At 39.4% G+C, this 24354-nt stretch overlaps 1 protein-coding gene across 1 annotated transcript in view; it reads left to right on the top strand.

Moving 5' to 3' along the window:
• Window positions 1-7744: 7744 nt before the first annotated feature.
• The window catches only part of LOC111142027 (LDL receptor related protein 6), a 173046-nt gene continuing 156436 nt past the window's right edge, over window positions 7745-24354 (top strand). The window contains exon 1 of the mRNA XM_022494947.1: window positions 7745-7799. Within this exon, the coding sequence (XP_022350655.1) occupies window positions 7745-7799 (55 nt within the window). The remainder of the gene's footprint in view (window positions 7800-24354) is intronic.

Here is a 24354-nt window from a genome sequence, read left to right as displayed (position 1 = left end):
CATCTACTAGTAAATCCCTCTTGGAACTGTGCTGCTCTTCCAGACTTTTCCTACTCTAATCCTTCCTTCTTTGTCTCCTTCCACTAATGTCAGAATATATCTCAGTCTGTAGGATTTCTTTCCCTTCTTGTTTCCTACTTGTATTTGTTACCTATCACTATGTAACAATTTCTCCCAAAATATATTAGCTTAAAACAAAACAAATACTTATTATTTCATAGTTTTTGTAGGCCAGGAATTTCAGAGCAAATTAGCTGGTCTGGAAACTCATGATGTTGCTGTCAATATGTCAGCCACAGCATAGTTATCTGATGGCTTGACTTGACCCTAGAGGATCTATTTTCAGGATGGCTCACTTGGCTATTGGCAGGAGGTCTCAGGTCATCACCACATGGACCACTCCATAGGACTACTTGAGTGTCCTTGTGACATGACAGCTGATTTTCCCCTTATAGCAAGTGCTCTGATAGAAGAAAGGAGAAGCCACTGTTAAAAACAAGACAACAGGTCCAAAATGGAGTCACTTATGCTAAGCCCCATATCACCAAACTGAGACTTAATTACAGTTTTGGCCTCTTCCAGAAATGGAATCTTAAACCAATCATCAGGAATCACCGGGTCAGCCCTAGTGAGGTAATTTGCCTGATAGACCCCGGCCATTTCCCGAAGGAAAGTAACTGTGCCACAGTGAATGCACTTTTTGCAGTATGACTCTCTTGTCCCACTCCTTCTGCCTATAAAAGTCTTCCATTATGTATAGTTCCTTGGAGCTCCTTTCTATCTTCTAGATGGGTTGTGGCCTGATTCATAAATTGTTGATTAAGCCAATAAGGTCTTTAAAATTTACCCAGTTGAAATTTGTTTTTTAACCATGTCTTTTACTGTTTAGCCTTAAATTCACACTGTGTCATTGCAGCGATAGGTCAACTGTATTGAGTATAGGAGGGGATTTCACAGAGATGGGACGGCCAAGAAGTCAGAATCACTGGGGGCTGCATTGGAGGCTGTCACACTCCCCCAATATGTTTCTTGCATATCTAATCCTGTCTTGGTGACTCCTTCTCAGTAAACGAACTGACACATCTGCTTGGTAGACAGAGGTAGAGAATCCCCACTCACGGTCACGTATGCATTCACAGCCATGTTCATTTCTATATCTGTCCTCATATATTAAAAACCATGAATCCATGTCAATATATCCAGCACCAATACAGCATCACAGCGTCTGTTCTATTTTTTTTCTGTTTCTGTATTTGTAATTCCTTTGTATGCATTGAGGTATCCAGACTTGTACATTCATCTATTTTATCAAATATGGGCCATTTTTGGCTCTTGTCTCTTCAAATATTCTTTCTGCACCTTTCTCTTTCTCACCAGGAGCCCTGGTTGCTGTAAACCTTTGACTGTCTTCTAGAGCTCTGATAAAGAGGATTCTGCTAGTTTTTGCCATTTTTTTTTTTCAGTGTTTATGGGAAGAGACAGGCCCCTTAGATTTCCCTACTGCACCATTTTCATTGACATGGGCACCACTCTATTGCCCTTATATCACGGCTATGATCCCTCCTAGAGCCTCAGGAAGAAGCCTGTGAAAGTGTGGGTAGAAGGAGGGAGCTGGAATTTCAGCAGCTTTTGATAGGCACTCTCTTTCTCCCTTACCTGGAAGTAGTGGTCCCCCTCCTCCTCCCATTCAGGGCCAGTCCATCCAGCACTCTCCCTCTCTCTTCTTCTCTCCCTTTCTCCTTTCCTTCACTCTTTCTTTTCCTAAACAAAATCCCACCACACAGAACATAGTGTTCTCTAACTTGCTCTTCAATTAAAAGTATATTACGGCTACACTTCCAAACCATACATATCAATCTACGTAATTCTTTTTAACAGATGTATAGTGTTCCCCAGTGAGGATAGTCTGTTGTTTATTCAACTGTGTTTATTCACTTTTGAAATGTGTTCAGGTTTTTAAAAATTAGATTGAACCATATAAAACTACCATATTTATAAGTTTTGGGGTTTTTTTGTTTTTTGTTTTTTGTTTTTTTGCTTTGTTCATTTTTTCTTTCTTTCTTTCTTGGTTTATTTATTTATTTTAGAACAAGGGGGGAGGGGCAGAGGGAGAAGGATAGAGAGATTCTCAAGCAGACTCCCTGCTGAGCATGGAGGCTGACACGGGGCTTGATCTTATGACCCTGAGATCATGACCTGAGCTGAAATCAAAAGTTGGATGCTTAAAACCAACTGAGCCACCCAGGTGCCCCTGTTTTGTTCATTTTCTATTACAGTGTTATAGTAAATATCTGTGTACATATATGTCTATAAACTTTTGTTCCTGTGGATAAAGTTCAAGAGGTGGGATGCTAGTTTAAAAGGTGTGTATATTTTACTCCTCGATTGCATCCCTAAAATGTTGGCATAATGTATGCTGCCATCAGTGATCTTTTTGGAAGTTATAAGTCACAGAGGCCTCGTTTCAGTGGTTCTCATAGCAGACTTCTCCACTGTACCCTGTATTTGCCATTTTAAAAAATATTTTATTTATTTATTTGAGACACAGAGAGAGAGAGAGAAAGAAAGAAAGAGAGTAGGGGGAAGAGCAGAGGGAGTGGGAGATAATCTCCAGCAGACTTCCCATTGAGCATGGAGCCCACCCAGCACAGGGTTGGATCCCATGACCCTGAGACCATGGCCTGAGCAGATCCCTCCGTTTGTTCCTAGGTATTTGTATTCCACAGGAATCTGCTTTCTTTCACTTTTCTAGTCACAGTAAATGCCCTATTCTCCCCTTAGGTGTGGTTATGGCTTCTGCTCTAATCTCTACCTGTAGCCTACCAGTGAAGTGACCCAAAGTTGCCTTCACCTGAATTAGAAAAAGCCTTCCCTTCCTGATGTCTTCCTGTCACCATCCAGAAAACTGTGGTGGTAACTATTCAATCACTTTTCAATATTCCACAGTACATTCCTGGATTGTGTGGGGTGTGAGATTCACAATCAGCAAACAGCTCTAGCTTCCATTCCTCTCCTGAGTCCAAACTTCTACATCAAAACTGTGTGCTGGGTATCTCCAGCTGGATGTTTTTTCTTGTTGTTGTTGTTTTTTTAAAGATTTTTTAAATTTATTCATTTGACAGAGAGAGAGAGAGAGAGAGAGAGATCACAAGTAGGCAGAGAGGCAGGCAGAGAAAGGAAGAAGCAGGCTCACTGCTGAGCAGAGAGCCCGATGTGGGGCTCGATCCCAGGACCCTGAGATCATGACCTGAGCTGAAGGCAGAGGCTCAACCCACTGAGCCACCCAGGCGCCCCTCCAGCTAGATGTTTTTCAGATAGGACCAATATAAAACACCCATTGTTTAACTTATCATCACCTCTTTTGAAATCCTCCCTATTGATGCATTTCTTTTCATAGTAAATGAGCCTCTCATTCACTTGGGTGCATAACTTAGAAACCTGGAACTTCCTCCTAGACTACTTCTCACTCTTCCTCTCTATCACTCTCCATTTACATCTGATAGTTTACTAAGTCCTGCGGTTTCCACCCCATATTCCCCAAATCCACGATTGATCTCTTTTCAGTCCCCAGTGTTGCTGTCCTGATCATCTCTTTCACAGACTAAAAATAACTTCCTCTTTGGTCTTCCTACTTTTGGCGTTGCTTCCCTTCTATTACCCACGCTGCGGTCAGAGAAATTATTTAACAGGCAAATCAATTCTCTACCACGATAAAAATGCTTCAATGTCCATGCTGTCAGCAGGCTAAAATCTAAACTTCTAAGCATGACTTAAAAAGCTGTTTATTATCCAGTGTCTGCTTAATGGTTTGCCTCATTTTCTAACATTCTCTGGAAGCACCCTATGCTTCAGCTATATGGATCTGCTTTCAAATCCGCAACATGCCAAGCTCTCTAATAATTCAGTGCCTTTGCACCTGCTACCCTTCTACTTGGAATCCTTGTCAGTCTTGTTGGCCTGACAAACTCCGACTTAAATTTCAAGCGTCAGCTCTAGGGTTATTTTCCTTTTTAAAAAACTGTGCAGGCAAAAAACAAAAAACCAAACACACACACACACACACACACACACACACACACACACACAAACTGTGCAGGCAGACAAACGCTTCAGGCAAACACTGGAGTTCCTTAATGATATGTTAAACACCTGCATCCTAGCATTTTTAACATTTTAATGATTTGTTTTATCAAGATGTGTTTCCAAACTAAGTTGTAAGCTTCTTGAGGGTAGGGACCATGATTAATCTCATCTTGGCAACCTGAGCACTTAACACAGTGACTAGTATTGAATATTTTTAATAGTCACTTGAATGGTTGCAAAAATAAATTCGTTAATTAGTGGGAATAATGTGCAGGCTAGGGTTTAACCTTAAGCTATAGATTTTCACTTAAGTACCTTTAAAAATTTGGGAAAAAATATAGAATGTATTAATGGAAACTTAAGAACAGAAAAGTAAAGTAAATCTCATATTATTTTATGATCCTAATACCTGTTTCAACATACTTATTTACTTTTGATCTTTGCTCAAATATGTGGTAAATAAAAAATATATGTTTATACATGTATATATTTATATTTCACATAGCTATAACTCAAATGTACCTGCACTTTCCTATGGTTTTAAGTTTAACTGTAAACATTTCTAACACTGTTGCAAAGTCATCTGAACTCTCATTTTTAACAATGTATAATACTTCATTCCCCTACTCAGGTTGACAGCCTAAAGAGATTAGGTTGTACTCCATTTCCTGTTATAAATAGGAACAGATTCAGGTTTTGTGGGACTTGAAATTTATACAATTTTGAGAGATGTTTTCAGAAAAGGAATAAGAACCATCTTACTTTTGCAAACCATGAAGGCTTCCCCCCGCCCCCTGCCCCCTGCCAGGGTTTGGAAGGGGCCTGTGAATGTGAGGCCTCCTGAAGGTTAATTTTCATCAGCCTCATGGTGATCCACTTCCAGTTATAAATAATTTTGCAATAAGCATTTTGAGCATGTGATTTTTTCCCCCTCTTCTATTATTTTCCAAGGAATCCAAGTTATTATGACACCATTCACCTTGAAGAAGTTGGGAAAGGAAATGATCATTTATTGAGCACCTATTATATATTGAGCAGTTTATATATATTATTTAATTTAATCCTTACTAGAAGCCTGAAGGAGGTATGATCCCTACTTTACAGTTGAGAAAACTGAGGTACAGTGCATTTAAATATCATGCCCAAAATCACACATCTTGTAACTGGTGGGGTTTGGATCCTTACTGTCTCAGTCCAAAGCTCATGCCTTCTCTTCTCTACTACATCATGGTCTCTTCACAGCCTCACTGGCTTCACAGTAATATTTTCTAGGCTGTTGCTAAAAAACCTGGTTCTCAGTTATCTGTTTCGAGGAGGCCAGGAGACAAAACTTGGTCTTTTTTTTTTTTTTTCCAAAATTTCATTAATTTATTTGAGAAAGAGAGAGATAGGCAGAGATAGTGAGAGAGAGCATGAGTGGGGAGTAGAAGGAGAAGCAGACTTGTGCTGAGCAGGGACTTTGAGATCATGACCCGAGCTGAAGGCAGACGCTTAACCCACCAAGCCACACAGGTGTCCCAAAACTTGCAGTCTTGACAAGGTTCTTCGAAGAAGGTGGTTTAAATCAGTGGTGATTAGACTTTCTCAAGTGAATCTAGGAAAAAGTGATTTGACTATTTCTGCCCTGCTAACAGACATGTGTCACCTTGGTTCAGCACACATTTCTTGAAAGAAGCATTACCTGAAGTTGAAAGACCTGGGCTGCGTTTGAGTCCTGCTATTCACTACTGGAGTGGCCTTGGTAAGTCATGGTAAGTAAGAAAACCTGCCTCACTCCAGGCTAGTTCTGAGTATCCAGTGTGATGATGTGTGTGCAATCACCTAGTGAACTCCCATGTCACTGAGGGACCGTAGTGCCCCTTATCTGAGGTTTTGCTTTCCGCAGTTTCATTTACCCATGGTCAACCACAGTTGGGAAGTAGATGATTCCCCTTCTGCCTATTGTCAAAAGATCAATAGTAGCCTAAGGCGACCTCACAGTGCCGCGTCATTTCACCTCGCTTCATCTCTCATGGATACATTTTTATCATTTCATATCATCAGAAGAAGTGTGAGTACAGTACAAGAAGATAGTTTGAGAGATCACAGTCACGTAACTTCTATTATAGCATATTGTTGTAATTTTTCTATTTTATTGTGAATAACTTGTTAATCTCTTACTATACCTAATTTATAAATTAAACTTTATTTGGGGTCTATATGTCTGGGTAAATACAGTGTATACAGGGTTGGGTACTATTCATGGTTGCAGGCATTCACTGGGAGTGTTGGAGGCACCCCCTTATAGGTAAGGGGGGACTGCTGTATTAGTAACATTGTGGGAGTTGTTCCACTCTCCCCGCCCATGTGCCTCCAGGTAGGGGCCTGTGACAGCTGGACGGAATGCATCTGATGGCTCCATTATGGTTAACTCTGGCTGGAGTTCCTTCCTAGGCTGAAGCTGCCACTTCTTTTCAGGGGGATGTATGGGCTGTTAGCAGAGGCTGTGCAAAACCAGACTAAGATTCTGGTGAATCTCTTCCTCCTCAAGCTGCGAGTCGATCAAAAATGCCAAACACTTAGCAATAATCGCAACTTGTAAAATCCCAAACACAGTCCTTACCAATTGTCCCTTTGCTCTGTCTTAGGTGCTGACACATTTATCTCGGAATTTTACCGGCCGGTATAAGAAATCGGTAGTCCCTGTTGGACCTAATGCTGGGGACAGTCTGTAATTCTGCAAAGCCAGGAGAGAAAGACAAATCTCCGCTTTGAGTTGGCGTTTGAACATCCTTCGCTGTATCACGTTTACAGCTGGTGTTAGCAGCATTCGTCTTTATTTTCCCTAAAGGAAAAAAGCTGAAGCCCGTCTCCAAGCGCAAAGATTGAGCTCACGGCTCCGCGTCACGACCCGCGCGGCTTCCTGAGCACCGCCTGCAGCACCGCCGGCGGCCAGCCGCCTCCCACACCCCCGGCCCAGGTGTCAGTCAGCGGGCGCCCGGACCTCCACCTGGCTCGGCCGGCAGCGACCGCACAAAGACCGGAGCAGGCGGCGGCCGAGCCGAGCCGCAGAAAGTAGTCCCGACCAGGCCGGGCCGATGTTGTTCGACGTCGCTTCACGCCCTCCGCGGGGAGGGCCGCCGCGGCCGGCCCAGGAAAGAATCCCATAGGAATGCGCCGGCGGGAGGCCTTTTGCCTCCAGCTCTGCTCCGCTTGTCTGGCGGATCTCCCGGGGTCTCCACGCGGAGGCCGCGCGTGCGGCCCCCCACTTTCTTTCGTGGCTGAACGGGAGGCGGTGCCGAGGGAGGGGCTCGCCCGCGCGCAGGGAGACCTTCTCGGCGATCCGTGGCGGCGGCGAGCCCGCGGTATCCCTGCGCCGCTGCGTGAGAGGAAGAGGCTGAATGAGGAGCTGCGCGGGGGAAGCGGGGCGCCGGGGGAGGAGGCGGCGGCATGGAAGCAGACGCTGGCGTCGCGCGAGCCCCCGGCCGAGCGGCGCGGTAGAGAGGGCGGCGGCGGCGACGGCGCGCGCGGAGCCCTGACGTGCCCCTTTCTTTCTTCTCTCTCTGGAAAGCTGGGAAGCATGAGCGTGCAGACCTGCCGCTGCGGCGGCCGCTCCGGCTCCTCGCCTCCCCCTCTTCTGGCCGCCCCTCGCCGGTGAGAGAAGAGAACGCGAGAAGGGAAGATGGGGGCCGTCCTGAGGAGCCTCCTGGCCTGCAGTTTCTGTGCGCTCCTGAGAGGTGGGAAGGGGGGAGCGCGAAAGTTGGTGGGATTTGTGGGGGGGGGGAGGTGGCCTTGTTTTGTGTGTGACTGGGGGAAGGGGGAGGGAGGGAGGAGAAGGGGAAGAGGAGCCAGGAGAGGCCTGGTCGTGGGGAAGGAGAGAGAAAGGGGCCCGGGAGAAGGGGCTGTGCGCTCCGCCTGGCCACAATGCAGACCCCTTCCCAGGGTTCCGGACCTTCCCTGGACAAATCGGAGCCTCAGTCCGGGCTGCTTGTCTGGGTGAACCCCTGGAGCCCCATTCTGTCGCAGTGACTGCGGGGCTGTGCGTCTCTTTCTGCCTGGAGTCCTCCGGGAGAAGGGTCTTTGTATGCATTTTGGCTTTTAAAATGTTTGAGCCTAAAGATGCCTTAACGTTGGTCTCCCCTCTCGAAGCCCGCACCTTTTCCGTGTCTCTTACGTGAACTTTTCGAGCCTTCTTACTGTTTTGCCAGGCCTCGTTACAACTAGTGATTGGCTTCCTTTGGGGATAGAATGATCCTGGGTGAGAGCACGGTTGGAAAGTCACTTCGGGGTTATAGGTCCGAGCGTTTCAGCATTGGGATTCTTCTGAGCTTCAGCCCATAATAGACAACGTTGCCGTTGTAACCCCTGGTATTCGGGACTTGCCCCTATTTTCGGAGCATGCAAGTGTACAGTTGGCACTAATAGGAAAGTCATCCTTGTGTGAAGAGGAACCTGTCCTGGGACCCAAGTTATCATTTGCTGCGCTCCCCTGGGGACAGCTTGCACTCTGGTAAATAACCTGGGCTAGCCTAGATAACTTGCTCGGAAAATCGCCTACATTCGATGGCCCTGTGGTTTTTTGAACTGGCCTGTAAAGCTGTCACATACGCTGTGACTTTTATTTAGTGACAGTTCACTGGGGTTTTTGATTGGCCCGCAAGATTTCAACAGCTCTTCTCAAACTTATCAGTGTTGAACTGCTGATGAGTCTTGTGCTCCTGAGCATTTTACCAGCAGAGGAATTTAAGTACGGATCGATGCTATTAGCTCCGGCTGTGGTTTTGTTAAAATTCTCATTTGTGTTCATGGTAAATTCTTTTCAGGTATAAGACCTTTTGAGTCGGTGGAGATTTTTAACTCTTAATTTAACAAGCTAAACTTTTGGTAAGCCTCCAGAACTTGGCAAAGTTTACAGGGCACGATAGTAACTCAGGATCTTGCACAAATGAGCCCAATATTGCCATTTCTGTGTGTGTGTATTTATTTTGGACGAATGCAATTGATTTTTTTTTTGGAGGAGGAGGGATTTTATTTTACTCTTCTGCAGGATTATTGTTAGCATGTTATATCTACTTATACTTAATAATTGTGACTCACTCTAAGCATATTCCAGACCATTTTCATACGTAACCCTTTAAAGATAGTGCTCACTTAATTTTCTTGGCAGAGAATTTAATGCAGTGTTGTGTCTTTGAAAGGTTTAATAAGTGTATGTTTATTTCATTATAGTATACTCTTCGTTGAAAGGGATTTTGCTGTAACTGTGAGAATCATATTTGATATAAGGATATGTACATTTTTTAGGACAGGAAATTAGTAGAATTAAATGTGAGAGTCAGCTGATTGGTTAAAGTCTTGGGGAGATATAAGTCCATAACCTGGGATACTTCTGGTTGCCCAGTTGTATTTCTCTGAGGGTAAGAGTGTGATGTAAATGCCATTTGTTTATTTTAACACCAAATTTGAGCCTAGAGTTGGGTTTGTTCCTTCCTGGAGTTTAGAAAAGTTGCACTTGGAGTATTAATTTGAAGTATGGTGTTATGTAACAAGACCTGAAAGAGTTAATGGTTTAAACAGCCTCATTTCTGATATCAGAGTTTGCATAAGTGGACCTCTCATTTTAAATGTAGCATCTAATGATATAAGATGGTCTTTGAATTTAACAGTATTTGAATGTGAGTACATATTATTTGAACTAAGATGGTATTTTGATGTAAAAGATTTTTATTCATACTGTAGATTCTTTTCATTCTTCTGTCATTCTCTGTCATAATAGTGGCATTAGTTAACCTTGGAGTCTAAGAAAAATGTGATTAATTTGTTGCATTAAAATAATTTTTTTTCACAGAGTGGGTATTAACATTGAAAATTTAACATTGGGATGGTGGGATTATGAGAGTTTGAGAAACCTTTTGTGCTGTAGTGCTGTTAAATCAACATCTGAAAGCCAAAGAAATACTTGCTGTCATCATCTGGGCATCCCTGTCCCTACCATGGGAGGACAAAGTGTAATGGAAAGATTTGGGGATTTCGACACTAAAATCTTGGGTTCAAAGTCTGTGCTTCTCTACTTAATAACTGTGATTCCAGTCTAGTCAGTTTCTCTGGGCTTCAATACCTTACCTCTAAAATATAGGTAGTAATACTGATCTGATTTACATGTGTAATGGGCACATTAAATGAAATGATCAATATCAATGATTTGCTAACATTATTTTTGTTATAATTTTGTATTGTGGACATACCCTCAAAGGGTAGGAATTTGAGATTTAATTTGTATAAAATTTACAAATTGTTACAAGTAGAAGAGATCTTGATCATTTTGGTCTAACAGCTTCATTTGCAAGTGGGGTACTCAGATTCAGAAAGATTATGATTTGATTAAGCTCCTATAACTAATTAATGGTAGAGGAATATTAGGGATTTATTGGTAGGAATTTATTAATGGTAAGGATTTATTGTTTGTTCTTTTAACCCACTGAGCCACCCAGGCGCCCCATGTTTTCATTCTTTTAGCAAATATGTTTGGAATACCTACTGTGTATCAGGTTCTGATATTATAGTGGTGAGGGCAATAGACATGTCCCTGTTCTAATGGACCTAACAGTCTGGGTTGTCTTCCTTACTGTTCTTTTAGTTCCAACCAGGTATAGATTAGAAAAGATTATATCTCTGATTTTTCTAGAGGGAATATTTTTATAAGAATATAAATTTTGGAATACCATTGTGCATATAATCTGCAGATACTTTGTCTTAGCTTGAGGAGGAGGCTTTGTTGTTTCATAAACATTTTCTGCTACTTAGTTTTTTAAAAAGGATATTAGTTTTGGTGGGATGGTGAAAAATACTGTACAGACAAGCCACCAGTGTTTTCCATCTTATCTTTTGTAGAAGTGGTCCTTGGGAAAGCTTTTTCTTTAATATCAAATGTAAAATCTCAAGGAGGTAGAATGAATTTTGGAGTGGGAATCAGGAGAATTAGACTCTGGTTCTAAGTTTGCGGTTAATTGTCTGTGTTATGACCTTGGTTAAGTCATTTAATCTCTTTATACCGTATTTGCATAAAGATGATGAATCCTTCTTTTGGAGATCTTAATTTACATTAACATGTTAAGGGCTCTGAGAGAATGTGAAGTAGAGAGACCAATTTTAATTTGTTTAACCCACTGTTTCCCAAACTTGATTTTTTAAAAAAAGTTTTATTTATTTATTTGAAAGAGAGAGAGAGAGAGGGCACACAACCAGGCAGAGGGGCAGAGGAAGAGAGAGAAACAGGCTCCCTACTGAGCAGGGAGCCCGATGTGGAACTCAATCCCAGGACCCTGAGATCATGACCTGAGCTGAAGGCAGATGCTTAACTGACTGAGCCACCCAGGTGCCCCCCAAACTTGGTATTTTTTTCCCATAAATCCTTTTAACATTCTGCTGCACCTTTGATGCAAGCAACACACTTGGAGAGAGCTGGATTGGATGACCCTTTGAGCATGAGGTTGATTAGTGTGATTGATATTTAATGATAATTTCATGTAGTTGAATTTGATACTTTCCTACTTATTTGGTTTTAGGTTTGCTCATCTGGGTAGGGAATAATTAGTTATGTGTAAGGTTTCAGTTTGTTGTTAATCATGAGGCTTAACAGAGATTTCCCATAGTTTGGTTTCTCAGAGACTTTTTTATTTTGCTTTAATTGGAGGTTTTTCCATTTGCTGAACTGAAGTATTCTTCCATACAGTTATATTGCTTTGGCTATCAGAAATGACTGTCTTTTTTGACTATCAAAGAAGATTGTATGGAGGGTATATAAAGTGAGAATATTTTATGTGAGCTTAAAATTTAAACATATCAGAAAAATAAGTAAAATAGTAACCTGTTTAGGTCATGGGTAAATATTCTTGAAAATTCAATCTCATCTTGGAAGTTTCATTGCAAGTTTATATTCAAAGAAGACTGTAAAGTGGGGCACTATAGCAGGAAGGTATGGGCTTCGTTGATAAACCAAGTACTACTTTATGCAGCCTTGGATAAATTACTAAGCTTTAGTTTCCTCTTCTGTTACATAGGGATGATACCTTACAAGATTTTTATGAGAACTGTTGAGATAATATTTGCAAAGGGAGAGTATAGTGCATAGTCAGTAGTAGACTTTGAATAAATGGTTACTAATATTTAGGTGGCTAAGTTAAAAGAAATATTAGTGCTCAGGAAAGATTAATAAAACATTTAAGTGTCAGGCACTGCTATAGGGAATCAATAGTTTTAGGTCAGTGGTTTTTGAACTTTTTTTTTACTCTTCCGCAACCAAAACAAAAGTTCCATGAAATGCTTTCACTTCTGAGAGATATATATATATATATATTTTTTTCAAACTTTTCATTTATTTTTTTAAAGTAATCTTTACCCCCAATGTGGGCTCAAACTCAGGACCCCAGAACCCTCCTACAGTGTTGGTGGGAATGTAAGCTGGTGCAGCCACTCTGGAAAACAGTATAGAGGTTCCTCAAAAAGTTAAAAAAAAAAAAAAAGAAAAAAAAGAAAAGTTAAAAATAGAGCTACCCTATGACCCAGCAACTGCACTAGTGGGTATTTACTCCAAAGATACAGATGTAGTGATCCAGAGGGGCATGTGCACCCCAATATTTATAGCAGCAATGTCCTCAGTAGCCAACTGTGGAAAGAGCCTAGATGTCCATCAACAGATGAATGGATAAAAAAGATGTGGTGTGTGTATACACACACACACACACACACAATGGAATATTATGCAGCCATCAAAAAACCTGAAATCTTGCCATTTGCAGTGATGTGGAGGGAACTAGAGGGTATTATCTTAAGCAAAGTAAGTCAGTCAGAGAAAGACAATTATCATATGATCTCCATGACATGAGGAATTTGAGAAACAAGACAGAGGATCTTAGGGGAAGGGAGGGGGAAATGAAATAAGACGAAACCAGAGAGGGAGACAAACCATGAGAGACTCTTAATCTTAGGAAACCAACAGAGGGTTGCTGGAGTGGAGGGTGGTGGGATGGATGGGGTGGCTGGGTGATGGCCAGTGGGGAGGGTATGGGCTATGGTGAGCACTGTGAGTTGTGTAAGACTGATGAATGACCTGTACCCCTGAAACAACTAATACATTATATGTTAATAAAACAAACTCAGAACCCCAAGATCCAAGAGTCACATGCTCCATCATCTGAGCCAGATAGGCACCCCACTTCTGATATTTTGTTTTATTTTATATAACTAAAATGGCTACTATATTAAATTTATTTTAAAAGATTGCTGCTTTAACACTTTTAGGTGATTATTATAAATAAACTAGAGGATAAATAGTAGAGTTGATTGTGATACTTATTTACTTATTTAAGAGTTAAGTTTGGGCAAAATAATTTTATCAAAACATTGTTTAACTGAGAAATTTTTTATTGTATTATTTTGTTACAACAGTTAAAATTATTCAGTTGGTAGGCTTCTCCCTGCAGGATGGGTAAATGCTATATTGAGTTCTTGCATTACATGTTTAACTCTTTGTGTGAGAGTTTATGTATGTCCTGTAAAATGAGCCTCATCTTAATGAATAGAACACCACCATGTGAATAACTTTGAATCAAATATACAGACCAGGCAGCCTAAGAATGGGATATTTGCCCTTGAAATTACTAATTTAAAAAATAATTTGTCATAAATACAAGGAAAATAGTGTTATTTGATATTACTAGCACATGCTTGGTTTCTCAGACTTGTGTTATTTGTGACAGTGACTATCCTCACAAACAGTTCACGACATTTAGATGTGAGACAGGAAAATATTAAAATGTGCCTGGGCTCTATATGGTGAAGATTACTGGTACTTCAGTGCCATGATCCTTTTAGCTATAAGGTAACTTGCTAATTTTAAAAAAGATTTTATTTATTTATTTGAGCAAGTGAGAGAGTGTGCAAGAGCGCAAGTGTACATGTGCACAAGTGAGGGGTGGTGGAGGAACAGAAGGAGAGAGAGAAGCAGACTCCCTGCTGAGTAGGGAGCCTGACATGGGGTTTGGTTCCAGGACCCTGGGATCATGCATGACCTGAGCTAAAGGCAGATGTTTAAGTGACTGAGCCACCCAGGTGCCCCATAACTTGCTAATTTTTATTTCTGTGATACCTTGCGTGGAAGGGCCAGGAGATAGGGGATGCAAAGTGAAATCATATATTTAGGCCAAAAATTTATTAAGTGAATTTTAAAGTTATAAATTGACATTAGGACTAAAGTTGTTGATTACATTCTCAGTAAAAATAAAAATGCAGAGGTGAATATGATTGAGAATAATCCTGTTTTTCAAGGAAGTAGTCATTCAGATATTGGAAAAGTTACCTTTATCAAATTATGTATGTTTGACCAGGAAGCCTTTTTCTCTGGTGGCCTTGGTTAGTCATTACTTTATCACTCTTAGACCAAAATCACATCAAGTGATACCCATATCAAGGATATGGGTATAGGAGTCTTTCTCATTATTGGCCAGCTTTATTGGGAGATGTAATTTAATTGTATCCATATATCCAATTTAAAGATGATGTATTTTGCAAGTCTGAGAAAGCTACATATGAACTTCATTAACATGAATTCTTAGCTACACTGTTATATGGTCTCTGTTTGTAAGTTTCTTGATTTATGCCAGTGAAGACAACAGCTCTTTGTTAGATATAAAGTGTTTCAAGAATAGATTTTTTTTCCTCTTCATATACCACCATGAACCAGAGCTTTGCATATATTAAGTATTCTAAATTTTACATTTAACATGATATTAAAAGATGTGAGTTTTTGTGACATTTATGCAGTCTAGGGCTTCATTTTGTGTTTTATCTCAAATTATTAGACATAATTTAAATTTGTAGCTACTATAGTTTTTTTCTTATCACAGATTAGATAAAGAAAACTAATCAGAAGTAAATCAGTGTGTTTGAGAGACTGAATTTGAAATGTGGATTATGTAATGTGTTTTCTGATTTTAGGATATAACTATTGCATTGTTAGTACAATTAACATATGCAAGTATTTTTTTAACCCAGTTTTTTTTAAAAGATATAATTCACATACCATAAAGTTCTCTGTTGTAAAGTGTCCAGTTCAGTGGTTTTAGTATATTCACAGGGTTGTAGGGCCATCACCACTGTCTAATTCAAGTACATTTTCATCACCCCCAAAAGAAACACTGTATTGCTTTAGTAGTCACTTTCCATTTCCCCTTCCCCCAGCGGTTGGTAATGACTAATCTACTTTTCTGTCTCTATAGATTTGCATGTTCTGAACATTTCATATAAATGGAATCATACAATATGTGGCCTTTTGAGTATGGCTTTCACTTAGCATAATGTTTTCAAGGTTCATTTATGTTTATAGCACATATCAATACTTCCTTTTTATGACTGAATAATATTCCATTGTGTGGATATGTGAAGTACTTACGAATCAGTATGGGTTTGATCATTGGGATCTTTATCTTCAGAAATTATTTCTGAAATCTCTTTTTGAAGTTATAGAAATAGATATGAAAAAAATCTAAGTTCTTATTTTTCTGCTGGAGAAGCGCTCAGTTCACCACCACCTCATTTTTGTGTATTGACTTACATAGAGCCCTGTCTCAGTTGAACTTTTTTACCAAATTCCTATTAGATTAATAGGATAGAAGGGGTATTAGCAATTACCTGACCCAAATTCTTCATTTTTATAAAGTAGAAAGATGAATGAATAACTTAAGATTAGGGTGCTGGTACTCTGGACAGTAATTTCACATGTAGTGCTTTTTGTATGCACCTAATTTTACCTTGGCCTTTAAGTTTTGGAAATGATACCAGTCATTTTTAATAGAGGAAAATAAATGTCATTGTTTTGGAGTTTGCAAATAGGTGGTTTGTCATAATACTATTAAATAAAAACCAGTCTGGATTTAGGTAAGGAGAGACTTTTCAAAATGATTATTAAAAAAGGAGAATGCTCTGACTGAAAGATCTGCAAGTGTCTCAAAATCAAACACACAAAAAAACTTTTATAGAGAAGGTTAAGCAGGACCAGCAGGAACTTTGTATGGGAGTGAGTCAGGAGGGTAGGCTAGGTAAGCAGATTACATGATCAGGATAGCTTAACTGGATTTGTTTTCCCCCTGTGGTCAGCTGATACTTGGAATGCCCTGTTAAGGAGGAAGTCCTGCACTACTTGCTTAACTTTAGGGCAAGCCAAAGTTTAGGAGCTTGTGGGAAAGAAGAAAAGCTTGACTAAAGTTTGGTCAAGCCAAATCAGTGGATAAGTAATGAACAGCGTGAGCACATGGTCAGTTCCCCTGTTTTAAAACAAAATTTTTCACTATTAGGGATATGTTTTAGTCAGTTAAGGCATATAGCTTTTTGCTATAACAAAAATATTATAGACTGGATGGCTTATAAACAACAGAAATTTATTTCTCATAGTTATGGAGCCTTGAAGTCCCAAGATCAAAGGCGCCAGCATGGATGGTTTCTGGTGAGGATCCTCTCTGGGTTGCAGACTGCTGACCTCTTTCTTTTTGTTTGTTTTTTTTTTTTTTTTTTTTTTTTTTTTAAAGATTTTATTTATTTGACACACACAGAGAGAGAAATCACAAGCAGGCAGAGAGGCAGGCAGAGAGAGAGAGAGAGGAGGAAACAGGCTCCCTGATCAGCAGAGAGCCCGATGCGGGGCTCGATCCCAGGACCCCGAGATCATGACCTGAGCCGAAGGCAGAGGCTTTAACCCACTGAGCCACCCAGGCGCCCCTGCTGACCTCTTTCTGAATCCTCACAGGGTAGATAGGGAGAGAGGAAATAAGCTCTTGGCTCTTGAAAGGGTACCTAATCCCATTCGTGTGGACTCCACCCTCATGGTCCCCCCACCATCCCCCTCAACACTCATGACCTCATGTAAGAAGGGCTAATAACTCCCCAAAGGCCTCACCTCCTGATACCTTCACATAGTGGGGGTAGGGTTTCAAGAGGAATTTTGGGGGGCACATTTAGTCCCTCACAAGGTAGATTAAGAGTCATCGTGAAGTTGATATCATTATATTTGACCTGATTATTTCTGTAGGTATAGGCCTTGTGAGTTGGCCTTGCTGAACGTTTTTTTTTTTTTTTTAAGTTTTTTTTTTTTTTTTAAGTTTTTTTTTTTTTTTTTGTCAGAGAGAGATCACAAGTAGGCAGAGAGGCAGGCGGGTGGGGGGGGAAGCAGGCTCCCCGCTGAGCAGAGACCCCCCCGAAGCGGGGCTCGATCCCAGGACCCTGGGATCATGACCTGAGCTGAAGGCAGAGGATTTAACCCACTGAGCCACCCAGGCGCCCCTTGCTGAATGTTTTTATAAGGAATCTTAGATTGGACTTGAAGAAAAAATTATTATTAAAGTATAATTGACATGCAGTGTTATAACATGCCATGTTATGTTTCAAACATAACATGCCATGTTCTGTTTTAGGTGTACACTATATAGTGATTTGACAGTTCTGTACATTACTCGGTGCTCATCATGACAAGTGCAGATGTCCTCTGTTGCTGTACAGTGTTTGTTACTGGCTGTATTCCCTGTGCTATACTTATCACCTCTGTGACTTATTTATTTTGTAAGTGGGAGTTTGTACCTCTTAATTTCTTTCATTTTTTCCCCATCCCTTCCCCCATCTTCCATTTGGCAGCCATCAACTTGTTCTTTGTATTTAATAGTCTGGTTTTTTTAATTGGTTTTGTTTTTTAGATCCACATATAAGTGAAATCATATGGTATGTGTCTTTGACTTACTTCATTTAGCGTAATACCCTCTAGGTTCATCTGTGTTGTCACAGATAGCAAGATTTCATTATTTTTTATGATAGAGAAATAGTCCATTGTCTATGTGTGTGCATGCATGCCTCATCGTCATTCATCTATTGATAGATACTTGCGTTGCTTCCTTATTTTGGCTATTATAAATTATGCTATAGAAACAAAAGGGTACATCTATCTCTTCGAATTATTTTTTTTTGTTTTCTTTGGGTAGAGACCCAGTAGTGAAATTACTGGATCATATGGTATTTCTATTTTTAATTTTTTGAGGAACATCTCTGCTCTTTTACAGTGGTTATGCCTGTTTACATTCCCACAAAAAGTGCATGATGTTCCTTTTTTTCCACATTCTTGCCAACATGTGCTGTTTCTTGTCTTTTTAAAAAAAATTTATTTATTTATTTGACAGAGAGAGAAATCACAAGTAGGTAGAAGTAGGCAGAGAGACAGGCAGATAGAGGGAGAAGCAGACTCCCTGAACTTGATGTGGGGCTTGATCCCAGGACCCCGGGATCATGACCTGAGCCGAAGGCAGAGGCTTAACCCCCTGAGTCACCCAGGCGCCCCTGTTTCTTGTCTTTTTAATACTAGTCATTTTCACTGGTGCAAGGTGATTATCTCATTGTGGTTTTGATTTTCATTTCTCTGATGATTAATGATGTTGAGCATTGTTTCATGTGTCTCTTGGCCATCCGTGTCTTCTTTGGAAAAATGTCTCTTCAGGTCCTCTGCTCATTTTTTAATCAGATTGTTATTTTGGTATTGAACTGTATAAGTTTGTTATGTATTTGGGATATTAATTCCCTATCAGATAAATGATTTGGAAATATCTTCTCCCATTTAGTAGGTTGCCTTTTTATTTTGTTGATGGTTTCCTTTGCTGTGCAAAAGCACTTTATTTTGTTGTATACTCAATAGTTTATTTTGGATTTCACATTTTTTGAAAGATTTACTTGAGAAAGAGAGACAGTTCTCTTCCCTCCTTGAGAGAAACCCAATCAGACTCTCCACTGAGCAAGGAGCCTACTCGGGGGTTGATCTCACGACCCTGAGATCGCAGAGTGAGCAGAAACCAGGAGTTGGATGCTTAACCAACTGTACCTCCCAGGTGCCCCTGGATTTCAGTTTTATAAAAACCTCTTGAAGCCAAAGAAGCAAAGTCGTCAAGAATTCACTATCAGGTTTCACAGGTAGTATCTATAGATTCTGGTGAATTCTTGAGGTTCTCAAACATAACCCAGAGTTTCTGGGCCTGGAAGTGATCTTGCTTACCTCACCTGTGAGGCTGGGAACTCCAGGCCAGGTACCAGTATAGTTTTCCTCAGAGAACTGTGAGCACTGGCTTCATGAAGTCAGCCATAGCTCCTTAAAACTGTCTGGTCATATTTAATTAAATGAGCACTGCTTTCAAATATGGCATTCCAGTCAAAGCCACAGTTGCATAAGCAATGTTTGTTTCCACCTAGGGGACAGACTCTTATTGAACCTGTGCTAATATTTATATTGCTGTGAAAATAAGAATACACAATAAAAGTTTTCGAATGATGGAAGAGTTAGGCAGGGAGGAAAAAATGTTTTATTTCTGTTTATAAAAGCATTGTCTGCTTTAAGTCATTAATAAGTTATAGATAACAAAAGAAAAAAGAAAAGAGTTCTTTATATCTAGAAAAAGGAACATAAAATCATCAGCAATATCTTAAATAAAATTCGTAAACATCCTTCATTGGTTTGTTCTATTAATTCTTGTTCTGTTAGATCTTGGGTTAGTAGTCTTACGAATCTGCTTCTCCACTAGCTTTTTGGAAATCCTGACTTAGTCCATTGGTATGGTCTCAAAGTTATTTAAGTGATGCCATTAGAAGCCCAAGACTATACTTGGTATAGTCCTTTTTCAACAGTCCTTTTTGTTGTTGTTGAAGATGAGCACTCTAGCTTATAGTTGATTTGCAAGCACTTTCAGAGAAGCATCAGAATAGATCAAAAAACTTACTATAGATGACAGAAGACTTAAAATGTGGTGATTAACTTAACTCAATGATTTAAATTATTAACTAGTTAATTTTTAAATTATCTCCATGCCCAGTGTGGGGCTCAAATTCATGACCCTGAGATCAAGAGTCAGCTGCTCTACCAACTGAGCTAGCCAGGTGCCCCACTCTGGTAATTTTGAAAGTGAAAGATCTGATGAGAGTGTGTTATAAAATATAATGCTAGTAATGAGGAAATTAGGTTGTTTCGTGGCATGCAAACCAAAGTCAGGTCAATCCAAAAAAGTTTTAAACAAAATATCTGTAAGCATAATAATTAACCTCATTTTAAAGAAGAATAGCTATTACATCTAATTTATGTATGTAAGTGTACATGATCTTTGCAGAGAATGAAACTGTAAAATATATAATAATCCTGAGCCACATGTGCCATCAAACATATAGTTAGAGGACATCAAGAATATGTCAAGATTAGGAAGGGCTGGTGGTGGAACAGGGTGGGAAGGGAACCAAAACCAAAAAGAATATATCAAGATTATTAAGTAGAAATTTTTAGTAAGTCTAGAATAAGTCCTAAACATTTGTATAATAAAACTCCATAAGTAAGTGATGAGAATTCTGATTGAGAAACACTGGCCTATCTGGTAGAATATAGTGTATTAGATATACTGTACATGACCAAGTTAAGATAAAACTATATAACTGAAGTTATCAGTGATGATACAATAATATTGTTATCTAATATTAGGCAAAACAGCACCAGGAATCCTGATAAATAGAAACATATGGATGGTGAGAGTACTGATAAATTTCTAGACTTCATATAACTTCTGAAATAATAATAATATATTTTACTTATATAGATTTAACCTAGCAAAGGTAAGCATCACTTCTGATTTTGGCAGTGCTTCCCATGCAAATCATAACATTTGATCAAGTAAACCTAATTATTGGGGTTTTTTTTTTTTTTTTAGAAGATTTTATTTATTTATTTGAGAGAGTACGAGTGGGGGGGGAGGAGGGAGAAGCGGACTCCCCACTGAACAGGAAGACCAGTGCATGGCTCGATCCCAGGGCCCTGGGATCATGACCTGAACTAAAAGCAGATGTTTAACTGAGCCACCGAGGTACCCCAATCTAATTATTTGTAATACCTCTCTTTACAAGGTGAAAGAAGAAATTCGTTGTGAATTCCCAGGAAACCTTTAGGAAATTTCAAAGATAGTCATAGGGGCAAAATACATCATTTAGGATTTGATTTTGAAAAGGTGGAAAGTCAGAAGTTGTCAGGAGAGTTAGAGATTTGAACACTTGGTTAAATAGGATCATGGGTCAGGGAGAAGAAATTCTTGGCTACCTATTTTACCAAAGTGTCAAAAAAATTTCATTTAAAGTAAACATAGGAAGGAACATGATGAACCATAGCTCTTTCAAAAGTGAGAAGACTTTCTTTTTTTAAATAGTCATGATAAAGTCAGTTTCAAGCACAGGAAATTCTGATAAGACACGGTGTTTTTGCCTTCTAGGGAGATTACTCAGAAGGTAAAGAAAAAACTTTTATAACCTTTATTCATTTAAAAGTTATTTATTTATTTTAGAGAGCACAAATGGGTGAGGGAGAGAGAATCTCAAGCAGACTCCACATGGAGCCTGGTGTGGGGCTCCATCTCAAAACCCTGACATCATGACTTGAGCCAAAACCAGGAGCAGACACGTAACTGACTGCACCACCCAGGTGCCCCTTATAAACCTCTTTATCAAGAGTAGACCAGTGACTCAAGAAAATTTTGTCATTTTAATAGAAGATCAAATTTTCATTTTGTGCAAGTAAATGTATTTGATACTAAAGCACTTTTCAAAACTCTTACAAAATAAATATATCAGATCTTAGCCAGCTTTGACCACAACAAAAATTTCTTTTTCATAAACTTTTTATAATGTTTTATATACAATCATGTTTTATCCTGCATTTTACTCTTTCTATTCTGGAACAGTTAGTCATTTTATTTTGGGACTTTTTTTTTTTCCTTAATAAAAACATATTCTGCATACCCCTATACAAAGTTGTTCTTTTCTGTCACTACTTCTCCTGCTAGAGTCTCATTTAAATATTAGATTATGGCTTAAAAGTACTGCTCTTTTAGGGGCGCCTGGGTGGCTCAGTGGGTTAAAGCCTTTGCCTTCGGCTCGGATTGTGATCCCAAGGTCCTGGGATCGAGACCCACGTCAGGTTCTCTGCTCAGCGGGGAGCCTGCTTCCCCCACCCGCCTGCCTGCTTGTGATCTCCGTTTGTCAAGTAAAAAAAAAAAAAAAAAGTACTGCTCTTTTACAGAGGAAATGGGAGTTGCTTAACTGTGAACTGTCATGAACCATCATTTTGCAGTACACTGACAGAGCTTATGAATATACATCTTAACAACTTTTTATAGCCATATACTTCTCAATATGGCAAAAATGAATATGCCTATAAATAAACTCAAATATGTGTATAGCTGCTTGGTACCATAAAAGTAAGAGAAAAAAACCCCTTATAAACCTGAAATGCTTGTGGTTTATCAATCTTTTAAAAAAAATTTTTTTTAAATAAGTCTTTTAAAGATTTTGTTTCTTTATTTGAGAGAGAGAGAATAAGAGAGAAAGAACATGAGAGGGGAGAGGGTCAGAGGGAGAAGCCGACTTCCACTGAGCAGGGAGCCAGATGTAGGACTCGATTCCGTGACTCCAGGATCATGACCTGTGCTGAAGGCAGTCGCTTAACCAACTGAGCCACCCAGGCCCCCTGTTCTGTTTTAATTAGAAATGACTTTGGTATTTAATAAACATCCATGAATTAATTTACCATAGTTTTTTTTTTTTTTTAAGATTTTATTTATTTATTTGAGAGAGCATGCATAAGTGGAGGAGAGGCAGTGGGAAAGGAAGAGGGAGAAACAGGCTTCCCACTGAGCAGGAACTTGATGTGGGGTGCAGTCCCAGGGTCCTGGGATCATGACCTGAGCTAAAGGCAGACACTTAACTGACTGAGCCGCATAGGCATCCAGCTCTTAGGTTTTAAGTAACTGAAGGATTTTGGAAACTATTTTCAAGTTGGCTTAATACAAAACATGGTTAATGCTGAAATGTTTATCAGAATAGTGATTCAACTTGGCTAAATACAAATGTAGATGTAATTCTAGTTTATTCTGTCCGTAAACCTATAAAAGTTTAGGAAGAACATAGCCAGGTTGAATAAAAATGTATGTTTATCTTAATTTCATGTCGATAACTCAGAAGACATAGCTATTTTTTTTTAAGGATTTTATTTATTTATTTGACAGAGATCACAAGTAGGCAGAGAGGCAGGCAGAGAGAGTAGGAAGCAGGCTCCCTGCTGAGCAGAGAGCCCGATGCGGGCCTCGATCCCAGGACCCTGGGATCATGACCCGAGCCGAAGGCAGAGGCTTTAACCCACTGAGCCACCCAGGTGCCCCGACATAGCTATTTTTATTGAACCAACAATCTTGAACTATTCTCATTTGCCAAAGGTTTACTTAAATGTTTGTTACTTTGTGGTCTTAAGGTACTTGGTTTAGTTTCTATAAAAACAAAAAACAAAAAACAAAAAACTTTTGAAAATGGAAGTTTAATTTCCTTAATTTCTGGAAATCTTAGGAATATTTAATTTATATGAATAATTATTTACTTTCAAGCTAATTAGAATAGAACTCTTTTAAGGGATTTTATAATCTAAAGTTATAATTGGTAATACCATCTGGAGGTAGAAAAAATATTTTATATACCTATAACACATGTTACATTAAAAACATACAGTAGTGTAATAGCATTCTGTAGTGACAGATATAACTACACTTGTGGTGAGCATAGCATAATGAATAGATTTTTGGAATTCTGTTGTACACCTGAAACTAATGTTACATTGTGTGTCAGCTGTACTTTAATTTACTCTACATAAATAAAATAAAAAAAATACTACAAAGGATTCATTGAAAACTACTATTGCCCACTAAGCTTATTTCAGGTTTGACATGATACAGACTACATGAGAGGTGGCTGAAAGTTTTAGGCACCCAGACATGGGGAAGTAGATGTTGGTGGTTGGAGTCCAGCTTTGGACTCAGACTTGGGATTGAATTTTTTTCTCTGCATCATAAACTTAATAATTGGGTGGTCTTGAGTCAGGTAGTTAATATCTCTGAGTCTTGATTCTTCATCTGTAAAATTGGCATAATGATACAACCTTCCTTACAGGGTTGTTGTAAAAATTAAATGAGACACTGTATATAAAGCACTAAGGATGCTGCTATCATTGTCATCATTATTTGCATAACTGTTTTGTATTCTGTTGGCATTTTTGGCATCATTCTGGAAGAGTAGAATTGTGGTTATGGTAAGGCACTGTGGGTAAATCTCAGAATGAGCAGTTCTTTTTTTTTTTTTTTAATTTTATTTTTTATAAACATATAATATATTTTTATCCCCAGGGGTACAGGTCTGTGA

This window comes from Enhydra lutris, unplaced genomic scaffold (genome assembly GCF_002288905.1).
Source record: "Enhydra lutris kenyoni isolate GAN:26980312 unplaced genomic scaffold, ASM228890v2 scaffoldscaffold7, whole genome shotgun sequence".
Taxonomy (NCBI): Eukaryota; Metazoa; Chordata; class Mammalia; order Carnivora; family Mustelidae; genus Enhydra; species Enhydra lutris.
Note: the sequence above shows the minus strand (reverse complement) of the source record. Positions and strands in the feature narration are given on the sequence as shown.